This window comes from Halichoeres trimaculatus, unplaced genomic scaffold (genome assembly GCF_033239565.1).
Source record: "Halichoeres trimaculatus isolate MK-OKI-2021-1 unplaced genomic scaffold, fHalTri1.1 fHalTri1_scaffold_16, whole genome shotgun sequence".
Lineage (NCBI taxonomy): Eukaryota > Metazoa > Chordata > Actinopteri > Labriformes > Labridae > Halichoeres > Halichoeres trimaculatus.
In genome coordinates, this window is record NW_027437194.1 from 20,316,285 (window position 1) to 20,332,970 (window position 16,686).

The 16,686-nt window shown below is 37.6% G+C and overlaps 1 protein-coding gene across 5 annotated transcripts in view; it reads right to left on the minus strand.

Moving 5' to 3' along the window:
- The window catches only part of znf618 (zinc finger protein 618), a 31,181-nt gene extending 14,699 nt beyond the window's left edge, over positions 1–16,482 (minus strand). For all 5 annotated transcript variants that reach the window (XM_074690011.1, XM_074690010.1, XM_074690008.1 and 2 more), the window contains exons 1-4: positions 16,132–16,482; positions 1,797–2,136; positions 631–708; positions 402–446 (exon numbers count right to left, since the gene is read on the minus strand). In XM_074690011.1, the coding sequence (XP_074546112.1) occupies positions 402–446; positions 631–708; positions 1,797–2,109 (436 nt within the window). In that variant the 5' untranslated portion in view covers positions 2,110–2,136; positions 16,132–16,482. The remainder of the gene's footprint in view (positions 1–401; positions 447–630; positions 709–1,796; positions 2,137–16,131) is intronic.
- Between the last annotated feature and the right edge of the window lie 204 nt (positions 16,483–16,686).

The following is a 16,686-nucleotide window of genomic DNA, read 5'->3' on the forward strand; positions in this document are numbered from 1 at the left end:
AGTAATCACTAAAAGAAAGTTAACAAAAATTGCATTTATCTGTTACTTTGAGGGTTAATAAATATTTAATTAAGTCACAAAATCAAATGCAGCGCTGAAATTAGGAAAGCACTGTTTTCAGCACCATTTTCTATAAGTAAATTTCATATGTTGAAACATTTTCAAAACCACAAACGTGCTAAATCAGTAGTGTCTTTTATTCTTTTCTCTTAGCTAAACAAAAACAGATGAAGCTACAGTCTGATCTACACTCTGGTTGAGCTCTGGTTTATAAAATAAAAAGTTTAGCAGAATGATAAAAAAGTACAGAAGCACAATGTCTGCTCAATGAGCCATGCACTAACTAAACAGCTTGTGCTGGAGCTGGTGTGTTCACTGAATGAGTGTGCAAAACTACTCACTGTTGGGCGTCGGGGGTAGACCATCTGCAACCATGCTCTCTGATTCTATAGAGAAAAAATAGTCAGCCTTAGAGAAGTCTGTGAGAAGAGGAGTGAATGCTCACCTTTTCTGCAAGCTAAATCAATATCTCTAATTCAAAAATAATTCAAATGGCAACATTATTGTACTTCTTTAATCGATAGGACGTACTCTTCATAAAAAACAAAAACATGTGAAAAAGTGTCTGACCTCTGTGTGCTCTGACGTGGGTCTGAAAGCAGTTGTAATACTTGTACTTCTTCCCACATACCCCGCAAACATAGGAACCTGCATGAGAATAATCACAAAAAACACAGAAAGCAAGTGGGATTAGGAGTGAGTTTATAGCATACGTGATCCTAAGTGCTGTAAACATTTAGCTCCTGATTACTTCTAAACCAAAATACTATCAAAAAGCGATTCAAACTCCAATTAAATCCAATTAAATGTCACTTTCCATAAAATTCTACATGTTATGAATCAGAGGTTTTTCCAGCTTTTGTTGCCTGAAAGAGTAGAATTACCACAAATCGGATTATTTGATTGTAATATGAATAATCAAAGTCAGGAGCCAAGACTGGTATTAGGGCCAATCAAGGGATTTTTAACCAGTCAGTTTGAGTTTTATAATCCTGCTGCCATTTTCGAGTCTTTGTTTATTGTGCTGCAATTATGTGAGCTGTCAGAGATCCTCAATTGTGCCCAACTCAAAATTGCAAAACCAGGAATTAATATTCTCAACTTTCTCAGATAAACTCCAAATGAGTTAAAGCTAGCTAGAAAAAAATGTGCAATGTCAGCTATAAAGTTAACTCTAAGTTTAAGATGGATTAGGTCACCCGGAAATGTAGGGGCCCATCTAATCCTTTATCCGCCTAAGTTATAAAAATTAGTTTCCACATTTGAAAAAAACATACAAATTAAATGAAAGCAGGATTTCTGCAAAGCTTATATTAACGATCATTACCACACAGGTTTATCTGTCTTTGGGATTTCAGCTGCAAACAAAAATTAAATACTGCATAAAACAGAAGTGAACAGAATTTCAATTGTGCCCACGGGGTTGGAAAATGACATTTGAAAAATTCAACAGCAACAGAATGCTGTAAACACATTTCACGAGGGCCATTTTGTCTAGGAAAAGTATTTCCAATTAAAACGGCTTACAGCAGGGTGTGTGGATTATCTCAGTAACAAGGACATTGTTTCTGAAAAAAGATGCTGCTGCTGAATGTTTAAAATGTCAGTTTTGGAAACGCTGTGCAGTTTGTTGTCTTGTTTGGCTAGAAAAAGTCAGGGTCAAAGAAACAACCCCAGTGTTTTGTTTTCAGGGAAGATAATGACATCTTTAAATGTATTTATGTGGTTTTACACACCTATGCATGAGTCTGTGCTCTTTGTTGGAGGAGGAGTACCCATAGCAAAGATCCCCTCAGCCTGAGCTCTACGGGATCCAGCTCCACTCACTCCTCCATCAGCTCCACCCAAGACGACACAGATCTCAGCAGGGTTGGCATCGCCTACTTTCCCATTACTCGTCTCTGAGGTCTCAGGCTCTTTCTTTACTACGACAGGTGGTGGGCTGGGGCTCTTAGGCTTTGGGGCTACAGTTGGTGAGGGTCCATCTGGGGCAGCACTGCTACCATCCGCCTGTTCCTCTCCTGGTTTGGGTGCCTCTTGTGCACTCATGACTCCACCTCCTCTGCACCCGTGATTCTGTACCAGGAGAATAAACAAAAGACAGACAAAGGCTTGTCATGACAGGCTTGACTTCATCAGGGGCCTTCTTCAACATTTAATATTTCTGCATTTTATCTAATATGTTTGTTTTCAAATTGCCATGGAAACAACATCAATATGAGAGGCATTTCTTTTTTTGTACATGTAAGATTGGATCTGATCTTGTCTTGTCTTAGAACCCAAGAACCAAACAGGTTTCATTCCTAAATCTCTGACAATTCACTGTTAATAATGGTAACTCAACTTCTGCATCAGCTTAAGTCATGTGGGGTTCCTCAGGGTTCTATCCAGGGTCTCCTTTTACTCTCCCTTTATTAAAAATCATTCACAACTCGCAACATTATTCTTTTTTTTCTTTCTTTTTTTTATGCAGGTGATAAACAGCTCTACATTCCCTAAAATTATGTTCATTCCCCTTTAAGATGAGGTACAGGGTGTGTAGTCACGTGACTCCACCCATCTAGTCGCCTGTTTTACACTGTCTATGGAAGCGACTGACACAGCTGTAGATGAAGTAACGTCAATCAAAGTTGGTCCTGTTGTGCAAACATAAACGAGACTGCCACGCACTACACCGTACTCAGAAACCACTCTAGTCAGTTATCGTATTCACACAGCACACACTACGGTCCACAAGGGGCACGATCGCCAACGGCTGAGCGCGGCTGTTTCGTCAAGAGTCTATTTTGCCAAAGTGTGCTGCAGACACGCGTCAATCTCTGCAGAGCTGATCGTACCAGTGAAGAAATCAGACACGAAAATGATCAGAGTATCCAGTCATTTCAATAAAAGGCGCCGTGTTCTAACTCCCACGCATCAGCAATGCAGGAAAGCGAGTGTTGCATCTTCACAACGAATCTTCACATCAATGAAAAGCAGTTAATTTGCATTTCCTGCAGTTATTTTTGGACGGCAAAGCCATACAGCACTCAGGGATTTATCGCACGTTTATCGTTATTGAGCTAAAACTGCCCAATTTATGGTGATATTGATTTGAGGTCATATCGCCAAGCCCTACTCTGTTCTAATTACATTGCATATTGTTTTGGATTGTTTTGGTCATAGACAGACTAGCTCACAATATTCTAGAGTTAAATGAAGAAAACGTGATTCTTCACTTTGGCACCTCCCATCAGCCTACACGTTAAAAACTTCCAACTCAGAACCATATCAAAAATCAAATATTTTCTACTACCCTCTGATATCAAAACAGGAGATAGTAGAAAACACTCAAAAACAGTTAAGGCATTAATATCCTACAGGCTGGACCTCTACAACTTATTCAAAATGATGCAAGGTGAAACCCAAATTTGCTGGCTGTGCCACGGCCAGACACAGGGCCTGTGGCACCTCTTCAGTCCTAGGTTAGCGTACCATAGGTCATTAGAAAGGCAAAGTCTGTTATAACATTTAGAAAACACTTTAAGACCTGCTTTTATTTTTTGCTTTTAAATGTGTGTAACTCTTTTGAAGAGTTGAAATTTTAATCTAGTATTATTTATAACCCGCCCTGCTTAAAGTGCACAGGAGTCACTGCCAGCCATTTATCTGAGCATGTGTCATTTTCAGGACAGAAATAGGAGACGGAATTCTCTTGTTATCCGTGAAGAGGAGCAGAATGGTTTTAATGTTCATGAGTGACCTTTGATGGCATGAATTCCTCAGCTCTATGACATCCAAATGCTCTAATTTCAGAAATATCCAAATTACACAACTTGCCACTTCAGCACAAGGCTATAAAAGGCCCTGTCAAGAGAATGTGCTCAAAATGCAACCAAGCAAAACAGAGTTATGCCAAGATGACTGATATTATGGAAAGAGGGAAAACTGGTCTTCTAATAATAGTACGCCATAACAGCAACAACAAGCCCTGTCATAGGCCAAACACACCTTTCTTTAGAAGTGAGACACAGTCGGGAAGCCTGAGCAAACAGGTCTGGAAAAAGAGTAATGTTGTAATAAAAAAAAACACTCCAGTTATTCAGTCTAAATGGCTTGCCTTGTGCAAAAATACAAAAAGACCTTAGGGGTTTTTGCGCTTTTGAAAGTGAACTGAGCCCAAACACAGCTTGACAAATTTGAAGTTAGGTTTAAATTTGATTTGGTAACAAAGTGTGGGCATAGTAAATTCAAAGCATACTTAATGAGAACTTCATTCAGTTAATTTCTTTATCATGAAAAAATAAAGCACAGAAGTTTGACCTTCTTGTGGGAAGCCATTTTTTCAGTATTTCCATTTAACTTTCAATTTTCATTCAAAGTTTAGTGTTAGTTCATTCAAAGAAAACAAGCTTTTGTTTTCATTTCCCCCAAGTTATCTTCATTTAAACTTTTTAAAATCCCTTTTATTAAAATATCCATTTTGAGGCTTTCTGGAAGTAATTTTGAACTAATGCAGTGATTCCCATGACAGAGTCACGTCCTTTTGTAAGAAAAAGTGCCATCAGATCACAGCCATCCAGTAGTTTTTTAAGCACTATTCCTCTTACACAGAGTTTTATCTAGATTGTCTTTCTTTTTTATATTGTTTTTTATATATTGTATGATAGAAAATTAAATTCTTTGCCGTTTGCTACTTAGGAACATTATTCTGAGGTCGTCAAACTATTTGTTTGTGCAGTCTCTCACAAAGTGGTGAACATCTTCCCATGCCGACTTGGGAGTGACTTAACCTCTGTGGAATGCCCTTTTTGCACATATTCATGTTACTAATCTGCTGCAAATTAACCTAATTAGTTGTGAGATGTTCCTCAAGGTGATATTTTATTTTTAGCCCTACATCATTTTTTTTTCAGTGTTTTGTTGTCTCTGTAACAACTTTTTTTTCAAATGTAATGCTGGCATCAAATTCAAATGAGTTAATATGTGTTTTTTCAATGTTACAACATTGCATTTGTCTTGGCACTATCTGCAGTTAAATCAAAGGTCTGAATGATTTTGCAAACAATCAAATTCTATTTCAAACAACCCTTCACTTAAAGTCCCAATTTCTTTGGGGTTGTATTTGAATTTTTTTGAAATAGTAGAAATGAGTACAACAACAGTTTAATACAATTTATACAAATTACACATGTGTTTCTATTCAATCAAGCAAGTAAATAATAATAAATTAACATAAAAAAACAAGCTTTTCTATGTTCAAACCATGTTCTGTAACATTTGGGGGTACATCAAAAGCAACACAATTTCTCGGTAAGAAGATTAGGTTGCATAATAGGAACAGTTTGATGAAGACTGCCAATGATTATAAAACTTATTCAAGTTAAACTATTTGCCCCTCTGAGTCACCACTGGTGTTTATTTAAGAGGATTTGGTTTGGTAGGACACATAACAAAACAGTGACAAAAGGGCTATTGGGCTTTACTCAGACAGCACTTTGAGGAAAAAAAACTGTAATGATCAAAAAAAAGAAGGCTGAAATGTATGTAATAATGATTTCTAAATATATAGAAATCACCATTTTAAGTTTTAGCCTTGGGTTTTAAAACAATATTGAAAAATTAAATAAAAATTTTGTCAATTAGTATTACAAAATTTTTTCCTTAAAAAGACTTCAGGGTAAATGTAGAGGTGGGTTAATGGATCTCAGTCGGCTGATTGACCAAAGAATATATTTTCTGGTAAATGATTGTTGATTAGCCTTTGAGTTTTCAGATGTCAAACATTAGGTAGATCTGCATACAGTTTGTATACAGTAAGAACTTGCTGCTCAACTGTTTATTATAATGTAGGTCACCATGTAAGAGCAGTGCAGTCTATACTCTTCATGTTTCTCTTATAATCTTGTTCTTAAAGACTCAAGAGAAAAATCAACGGATGGATCATTCTTTTTATCTACAGTAAGAAATGAGAGAAAACCTTGAAGTCGTCACGCTTGTGTTGTCAAACTAAACTTCAAAGTAAAGTTCAGTCATGTCGTACAAAGAGATTTTTTAAACCAAATTTAAACATCAGTGTAAGGCAGTGACTGAAGAGGCCTTACAGCTGCATTCGTGCAGAAATATTTTAGGCCAGCGAAGTTTGTGGCCCATTTGCTGTATGCGCAGCAGTGCCACATTTTACATCCAAGTGACATCATAAACTAAATGGGCAGCTCTCCGTTCACTGGCTGTTCTGTCTTGCTCAAAAGTTAATCTTTGTAATGGTTTGAACTCTGTTTTGTGAGTGCATTGCTGTTAAAAAAGCAGCCTTAAAATCAAGAAGAATGCTTAAAAATGTTTAATACTGGAATTGTGCTGTCAATAAGTCAGTGCTTTCATTTAGCATATTTTCTTCTGGCTTATACGACAAATCACATATAAACAAGCACCGCTGGTACATAATTACACAAATTTACAACATTTTTTCTCACAAATAGAAAAACTACCTCTTTTTTTGACCAAAATGCAGCAGCATCATTTAGGGTTAAAGCCACAACGAAAATAAAAGTGCTATACAAAAAAACTAAGAGCACCCTCTTGTGGCAGGAATTAAGTATTAAGAATTTTTGTCTCAGGGAAAGAGACGTGATGTTTATAGATTTATTTTTGCAGTTAATTTTTGCCAACCAAAGTTAAGTTGTTTCGCTGTTCTTCCCAGTGTTGTTAAAGGATAAGTTTGGTTTATACAGTTTTTACATTGTTTATAGAATGAAGTAGAACAAAATACTCACCCAGAAGGCTTTCCTGATCCAAGCAGTGCTTCGGAAGATATTTAGATCCAAAATCGTGGAGCGGACGTCCGTATAATGGGATCCATCGGGGCATAGACAGCACCGCTCCTAAAACTGCATTAATCGTCCAAAAACTCATGTTTTTCACCAATATTCCATCATGGTCCGCTCCAGGTTAGTCCTCTGCTGCAGTCAGACAGCGCTGCGTGGCTGTAATGATCTCTGAACTGACGAAGACTTTGTTCATGTTTGTAAACATGCGCATGCGCAATACTCTCTGGAGAGCCGACACCTTTCTTTGAGGGACAATCGTAAACAAAGTCTTCGTCAGTTCAGAGGTCATTACAGCCACACAGCGATGTCTGGAGTGACACAGACTGCAGCAGATCATCGATATCTAACCCGGAGCGGACTATGATGGAATATTGGTGAAAAACATGAGTTTTTGGACGATTAATGCAGTTTTAGGAGCGACGCTGTCTATGACCCGATGGATCCCATTATACGGACGTCCATTGCACGATTTTGGATCTAAATATCTCCCGAAGCACTGCTTGGATCAGGAAAGCCTTCTGGGTGAGTATTTTGTTCTACTTCATTTTACAAACAATGTAAAAGCTGTATAAACCGAACTTATCCTTTAACTTTACAAAAAAGAACAATTCAACATGGAAGTATGAATTTTAGTGACCAACCTGATCATGAAACACTGTTAGGAGAGTCGCAAAATCAGTTCCAAAACCAAAAACCTTTTAACGTGTTAAATGTTATGTAAAACAGTGCAACATTTGATTGATCTGTTTTCAATATTTCATTGTTCCTACAAGACCCTTGCCGTGACGTAGCTAGGATAACAACAGTATAAGTGGCGACAGGTACTTTTAACAATTAGAAAAGATGGAGAGTCTAATCTTTACTAAATTTAGTGTCTTTGGCTTTTGTTGTGGTTGTTGGTTTGTATTATGTCTATTTTTGGGTGGCCGTTTAGTGTATTCCCACACTCCCTGGTCACCGCCCCGTTATTTTGAGGCTGTGAAGTTTGGGAACCCCACCTGTTTCTCTTTTTTACAAGCTAAACTGATGCACACATCCCCAGTGCAAGGACTGCCTTTCTTCTTTATATGCAAATTTGACAACTTTTCCTTCAAGCTCTTCTGTCTCAGTATTTTCCAATCTGTAAGCCTAAGGGGAGCAAATTTCACAGCTGACTAAAGCAGAATTTGGTGCTTTTCTGGCAGAACTTTGATTTGCATCAACAGAAAAACCCACCAGGGTTGACAAGTCTAACCCATCATGTTCACCAAGAGCAACACATCATCATTGTTGTTTTTTATTAATGATAGGGTAAAGACATTATGTCAGCTAAATGGCAGCCAAAACAAATGAAGACAGCATGGGTAGTGACTCTTTACTTTGATGCATTTAGCAGCAGTTTATAATTGCTAACACAAGAGAGTTTGCAATGATCTTGTCATTCACTTGATTCAAAGTGAAACAATTTATGAGGAGCTGTCAGAATAAAGTTCTAAGTACATATTTTAAGGGCTGGTACCATTTCACAGCTAATGTTTGGATCCTATTCTTAAATAAAAGTCTCCATGAGAGGGACAATGTTAAATACAGCCACTTAGCCCCACAATGGCCTTTACTGAAGCACACAGTTCTGTCAAAGATTAAATGGAAAAATAAGGAATAACAAAATGTCTCTGATGCAATGTTAAAGATAAAACTGGTGGTACTGAAGTATGTTCCCCTATAAAAAACCTTGTGTGGTTAGAGGAGCCTGGGCCACGTTAAGCGACGCTTCCCCTCTAAACCTCCCACATGGTTTCATTTTAATAACTGTTTGAAGCAAAAAGAGGTGAAATTATACATTATTCTACCCCAAAGCAAAGATCAGAGAAAAAAAGAAAGAAAGAAATCAGAAACAGATTTTGTTCAGCAGGTTCTTTTTCCCCTCTCTTCTTCAATATTTGGATCTCAAAACCATTCAGATTTAAAAGAAGACCTTGAGGAAGTGACTGTTATTAAAGAGGATGGAACTAACTTTGCTGGCTGCATTCATAACATGCTGTCTCAATATTATTGATATATAATATTTACAAGACTATGATGTAGGCCTGCTAACTGAGTAATAAAGTATCCCAAGGTTAAACAGCAAAGGCTTTAGTTTCATTACATTCTAAAAAATAAACTGCTGCATGATACAGAAAATAAATACAAAGGAAATGTTTTTGCGTAGATCTTTTTCTGTGTGGTTAGGTTTTCAGTTTGTGTCTTTCAGACAGTACATTTCTTTTAACAGTTGATTTGGGAGATGACTTTTGAAAAATGATTATGAAGTTGTCATAATCATGTAAAAGCTGGTGATAAAAAGAGAGATAAGAAAAGAATCATACATGGCCAAAACAACACTTCATCCCACTACTTGTTAACAGTAATGTCAATTAAGTTCTTCAATGCAGAATTTACTTTTCAGATGTCAACAAGGTGATTTGTCAATTCAGAGATCTACACCCATTAATCTGGACAAGTATTACACTGGGGAACAATTTGAAAATAAAATGGGTTGAGTTTGATTTTTATGTTGATTGAAACTAAAAGTGGCATGCTGATTCTGAAACTGCAGTACGTTTTTTTTCTAGCACGTCAAGTCTTTTCTCCACAGCTTTCCCTCCAGATAAGCAAAATTCCTTTGATTAGTTTGAGTAAGATTTGCCGGTTGATTACGACTGGACTCATCTGCAGCTAAGTGGAAACTTGTTTGTGCAGTCACAATGGAGACAGTGTGGTGTGTGCAGCCCCCAATAGATCAGTACTATCAATAACTGCAAACAGAAAGCTAGCAAAGTAGGAATTAGGAGGATCTGTGCTGGCTTTTCTCTTGACCTTGTAACCATGGGCATACCGTTGTAAGTTCAAAAGCTTGTAACTATTACGTCTCAGTGTTTTATTTACATAGGTATATATTTCCTTTGTTTCAGTCCATGTCTGCTCTAGTAGCTACTTCAGCAGCCACATCCTTTGTTAAAAAAAGAAAAACATAATAGTGTTAAATAAACATTGCAGCCATGCCTGTTTCTTTCATATTTCATTGAATGTCAATATTTGAAGATTTTTGTAAAACAAACACATATATGTTAAGTAAAGTATTTTTCTTGTTTATTCAGAAAACTGAGATCTATAGTTCAAAAACTTGACAGGACAGAGATAAACTGAGATCAGTTTTGGATCCCGCACCCAAAAGTTAGTTAAAAACAGCTGTCAGACCTAACTCAACACAAACTGTGTTCCCCATTGTTATTTAACATCACTACAGAAGCAGCACAGTTAGTCTAACATGTTACTGCTTTTAAATCTTATTTTCAAGTAAGCAAAGTAAAGTGAAGGTAAAGTGAAGCCAAGCTTGACTGATGAGCGTGATTGATGTGTTGCACGTCATGTGATGTTGACACTAAGTCAGGCTGCTCAGGCATAATGAAGAGAATCTATAAAGGAATCTTAAAGCGTAAAGGCTAATCATGTCAATTGAACAAAATATTTTTAATCCATTCTTAAAAGGAACTGGTTATAGATGCCTATCCCTAAAGCCACCGTGGACATCTGTGTAAGTAGGGATGCAACAACCTGATCTTAACTTGAGTCTGACACAAACTCAAAAAGCTAGATCAGATATCAGCGGCAATGGACCAAACCAATGGGTAGATCCATTTAGCCGATATATTTTAAAACCATCATTCTTTTAATCATCCTATCAAGGGATAGAGATTGTCAAATTCATAGCGGTCCTGGATCAGGTCAGTATCTGTATTAGTATTGGGACTTGAAAAGTGTGACTGTTGCATCCTTATGTATAAGTGTTGTGGCTAGGGATGTCCCAATATTACATTTTCACTTCCGACATGATACCGATACTGCAGCATTGAGTATTGGCCGACACCAATATTGATCCAATACAATATCAGCATTAAACATACATACTTTTATTACTTATTTTGTAGTATGTCTGTCATGTTAGAAAAGGCTTGATTAAGTGATATTATGCAATCAAAGAACAGTAGTCAGCAACAGGTATGAGCAAAAACTGACTCATTTATTAATAACCAATGGACAACAGAAACTGCTTATATCGGAGGTTTTTGATGCATTCCGATACGATACCGATATCTGTTTTTTTTGCTGATATCGGACCGATATCTGATATCAATATCGAACTGGGACACCTCTAGTTGTGGCTAGAGATAGAGAACTAGGTTCTTTTATAGATACCTACTAAAAATCTGTCTGTAGTATCGAGTAACAATTGACGGAAAATCAAACAGTAGTACCATGTTTAGGTACCTGAACACACCCTTGTGACTCTAAGAGAATGAAAGAGTAGGCAATTTTCCATGCAGGACAGGAACACAGCATTGCAAGGTTATATACTGAAAAGTGAATAATGTTAAATTGATTAAAACGCTGATATTCTATTAATTAAAAAATTGATATCTATTACAGCATAAACACATAAAAGTACAGATACTGATTGCTAGGTACCAGGCATTGGTACTGTATCGTTTCAAATATGAAAGGTACCTATCCCTAGTTGTGGCTAACCATTCGTGAAGTTGTGGGATATTAAATACAGATATCTGTATTTCAGTTTCTGCAGGTCAAAATAAGAATTTTCAAAATCGACTAATAACATTTTCCCATAGGCAAAATGGCATCCCTCTTGCCATTCAAATGTTTTGGGCTTTGAACATCTTTTTTCTTTCAGAAAAAACATTTTGGATATTCTTCAGGGGAAACTCCATTTTAGATTTCTATTAACCAGTTGTTGAAACCAGATTTTTTACTTCAGATTGCTGCAAAGACAAATCATTTTAGATACCATAAAACAAAATGTGACTGGTAAAATGTTTCATTTCTGTGATTAGAGTTGTGAATAAGAACAGTTCTTAGTTTCAACACAAGATACATAGTTGATATTTGTTGATGGAGTAATAAGATGCTACTTTGTCATAACAACGGCTTAATGGCTGTTCACAATTCTGTTTCTGATATAAGATATAAGAGCATTTTTCTTAGTCAAGGCTGTAGCCTCACAAGTCTCTTCCCCCTTTAGAAAAGAGTGGGGGAAACTTTTCAACTGCTATCAACATACTAACAAAGTTAGTACTCCTATGGGTGACATGATGCAGTGACACATGAACACACAAGTTTGTTTGAGGTTAAAAAGCATCATAAGCTGCTTCGAGCAGCTGTCAGAAGATCGATTGGCCAAGATGAAACCAGCAGATATGTCACCTATTTTTATGCCTGTTTTTTTATATTAAATTATCTGACTAAAATAATATCAGCATTAAGTGACTTTTATCAGCTCTAATCAAATAAAATAATGGCAGGGAAAGATCAAAATTAGATCAATGCCTTATTCATTGTTTAATATTTCCTGTGCAACATTTTGAATGCATGCCCTGAATATATGAAATGCCTGTTGTGGCCTGTTTTCCTCTAATTAAAGTCAAAATGCAGAATTAGCCATCTGGCCTTCCGTTCTTTTAAAGCCTGAGCCTTCTGATATACTGTAACCTAGAGACCCCGTGCAGGAAGGAAATCTTAAACAGATGTATGTTTGCTTGATGTTTCTTCGAAATAAAAACACAACCTTAAAGAAACAAAGAGATCAACATGCAAGGGGAGGAGGAAATGAAGCTAAAGCATTTCCATTTTAAAGACCTCAAAGTGAAAGATTATTTTAGTGGTCCTGTGGTTTTTGTCAATTTACCAAACTAGCTTCCTCTTTAAGATTTATCCCTGCTGTATTTTAAAATGTCAACACATGCATGTTAATGACTATGTATTAAACCCCTGTACTACATTTATAAAGAGTCACAGAGTAAAGAGGTTAGGCGTACAAGGAAAAATCTCCAGGACGTACCTCTGCTCACAATTCAGCACTTAGTCGAGGTACTTAAAATAATTGGCCTATATTTGGGCAGTACTGTATCTGCCTCTGCACAGTAATGAAGTAAATCAATCACAGTGCTTGGTAAAAGAAATAAGAAGTATTTTCTTTTCTTCTAACTTGGAAAGCTTTGGTGACTTTGGATTGTACCTTACGTTGCTAAAAGTCACTGTGCCCTGCATGCTAAGCAGGCTGGAAAAGAGATTCCAAATATAAAATACAAATTTGTTTAAGGCTCATCGAAATGTTTCCACTCTGGAGGGATTAAAAATAGGAGTGAGCTGAAATGGGTGGGGGTGGAGGGGTGGAGGGGGTCACTTCAATCACTGCTTTCACTGCATGTTTGTCGAACTCAGAGCAGAGTCAGTGACTGAGAGCAAGGGGGTCCTGCAGAACCTGTTTCACACTAAATGCTTTGCTTTTCCCCTGTTTCTTTAATCAAATGCACATTTTCTCGTCCTCTGTAATAAATGTCTTCCAAGATGGTGTACGACCAATGATTTCAAAAAGCAATAATGCAGAGAAATGGATAAATCCCCCCTCCCTTCACCCCACATCACACACACACACACACACACACACACACACACACACACACACACACACACACACACACACACACTGACACACACACACACACACACACGGGATGCTCTGGAAAAAGAAACTGTGTCGTCTAGTAAAATTCCATCAGCATGCACTCAAACCCCCATAAAAACCTTTTCAATCTATATGTTAATGCCACGAATTAAAATTTAATAACAAGAGATATTGAAAAGCAGACTTGAATTATACAAAAATAAATCCTGAAAGATCAGGCCCCTAAAATTAGAAATTCAGGGCGGCATCCGGTCTGCTGCTAAACCCTTGTAGGCTGGCAGATTAAATTTTTGATGAAAATCAAAATTGCACTGCACACTGACGCAGGCGCAGCAAACCTGGCACTATTGTGATTTATGGATTCATTAAACCCAAGGGAGTTTCACCACCCCTCCCCTTTCACTCAGAGAAAAGAGATTTGCTTTGCTGAAAATTTGTGTTTTCAGAAAAGCTACTCAGGCTCTGCTCTACCTTTCAGAAAATGGTCAAGGTAAAAAAAGAAGCCTCTGTATACATAACCACTGCACGTAAACAGCCCTAATTTTCATTGCTGCAGCAATTGAACGTCCTCATGCATTATTCATGGAACCAATAAGGTTCATTTTTAAAAAGGAAGAGGCAGGAAAAATATGTGCAGAATGCACAGATTTTTTTTTCTTTAATGCAGCAGCCCCAACCTCTGAAAAGCCGTTCCCTGGAGACTAATTTAAGTGAAGCCATTTTCAGACAGTTTCAACACGCCACTAAGAAAGTAGCAAAAGATAAGATGTGCGCTATGTCTGAAAGGGATGTATGGTTTTTTTTCACAGACACATCTAAAGCTAAATCATGAATCTGTAATTGTGCATTAAGAAAAAAGGGAAGTGGGATAACATCAAAAGGCTGAAACTGTTTGTGTAACATCATTTAGCCTTTAAAATGGAAACAAAACCTCTGTGCTGAGTTAATGACAATCAGAGGAGAAGCAGAACAATGTTTTAATACTGAAACCCACAGGCAGTGATATGATCCCTCCACATCTTGTGTTTATCAGAGCCTAAAGGGACAAGTTTCACCCCTTCATCCAAACTATTTGCCCCCAAAAAATCCTGCATGGAACAAAGCTTTTGTTCATTAAAGTGCAGGCACACCAGCATTCCTGTTACCTCACTTAAAATGAGAAGAACACTCAACAAAGTCCCCATTAACTGATCAGGGTTTAAGGTGGTTTTCATTTCAACACTACTGCATTATTCCTGAGAGATTTATAACGTATTACTGGCTCCTTCAGGTATTCTGCATATAAACATTCCCATCACTGGCAGAACCCTATTAAATCCATGACACTGGTTGCCTTTCTTCAGCCCTGTGCTTCAACTCAAACTCCTGCATTTTGATGAGACTTTCCAAGCAAAGGTCAGAATTTACACCCAGATTTTGCATACCAACCATACAATTTCCACTAGCTCTTTGAATTTAAACAGATTTGAAGGTCAGCATTAAAATTACCCACAGCACAAAATAGAAAAAAAAAGATGGCCTCCGCAGTTTTTCCCTTACATTAAAATAAAAGCAAGCTGAGCAAGATGGGAAACTGTTTGGCGTCTGCAGGATTAATATAAACAGAAGAGACGCTGGTTGTGATTGTTTTTCCTGCCCTCAAATTATGCTGACATGGTTTTTTCTTCATCCAGAGCTGTTCACTCTGGATAGTTATTTTCCGCTTACACATTTCCCAATCTCTAAAGTTTAAAATCCAATTTGTTCTCTGTTTACCAAGTGGCAAATTCTATCTCTGTAGAGCCATGGTGACACATAAAGAGGTGAGGACAAACATGAAGTTAATGTATATGTCAGAGTGAAAGATTCAGCACAGATGGACACATTACTGTTTCTTATAAATACCTAAAACAGAGACTTTCAAGTCGAAATTATAACTAATAAATGACTAAAAAAGAAGGAAAAGGGACCTCTGTCTCAAAAAATATAAACCACTTTGTCTTTTACATTTATCTCTGACTCAACCACGTATACACCACAGCAAGACGTATTTTTACTTAAAAGGCATAAAAATGTGTATCAATCCGCATAAGCTCACATCAATTTAAATTAAAAAAAAAAAGTCTTGAAACAATTCTCATTACAATTTTTTTAATTTCCAAAAATGTCTGCCCACAGGTGGCGCCAACGACACCCTGATTTCAAATCCTCTATCTTCCGAAAATAAAACTCGAAAAGCATTTTGATACGACGCCACTTTCATGTTTTCTCACGGTTGTCTGCGTTGAAAACCAAGCCGTCAAATTAGATAAAAAGTAGTGCCGCTGTGGTGTGAGTTTCACAGGAGGCAACTCTGAGGCTCTGCTCAAATTTGCTGGAAAATTCACAAAACATGGCTGCAGGAGGTTTTTGTGTTTCAGATTGTTCCTCCCCTCATCGTCCTTCATGTTACCACTACCGCCTGCTCTTCTTGCCCTATCGGCGTATTCAGTGTACAACCTAGGTAGTATAAATGTGAACAAACTGGGTGCACAGACAGGCGACTAGTCAGCAGTTACACGGAAACTTCATTACGAAAATTCAGTCAAAAAACATCAACAGATTAGGACTATTTCGGATGGCTTCAAAGCCTACACCTGGGTTAGTGTCAGGCAGTAGTGCGAAAGAAAACACTGCCAGGTCTCGCCTTTTGAGTGTAGGGTGGCTGAAACTTAGCACTGGCAGCTGAAATTTCACAAATTTAGGATTCGTAAAAGAGAAAAAATAAAACACGGCGGTGTGACATACCTCCAAAAACGATGCAGCTCATGCGAAAGAGGCTCGCGCTCCAGAAATCTTCCCTCCCCGAGCAGAGGTGACTGCACAACTGCTTCCTCAAAAAAATTGTGAATTAGTTATGAGAAATTCCAAATGTTGAGAAAATTTCCACCACCGGCGGTTATTTTGCCTCCGTGACACGCTACGTTACATTTTAGAAAGAGTAATGGCGTGATGATTCATGAATTTGCCGAGGTTTTCTGTCTCCGTGCAAGCTTTCCGTTTCTGCCGTGCATACGGGGTTTGTGTTGCAGTTCCTCCTGTGGAAATTTCGTCCGCCATATACAAGGGCAGATTCCGAAATTGCAGCGCCGGCCTGAATATTAGCCTGCATGAAAAAAATAAAAAAAAAAAAAGAAAGAAAGAAAAGGAAAAAAGTCTGGGAAGACAGAAAAAAAGGGTTGGCCGACTATAAAGTTGCACGGCGAAAAGGGAGGCTGGAAAATGCGCAGAGGAAAAAATTCTCACGTGAGCTTGTAACATTTAATATAGTATGCTTCTACTGCAGATGTCCTATCGGCACGC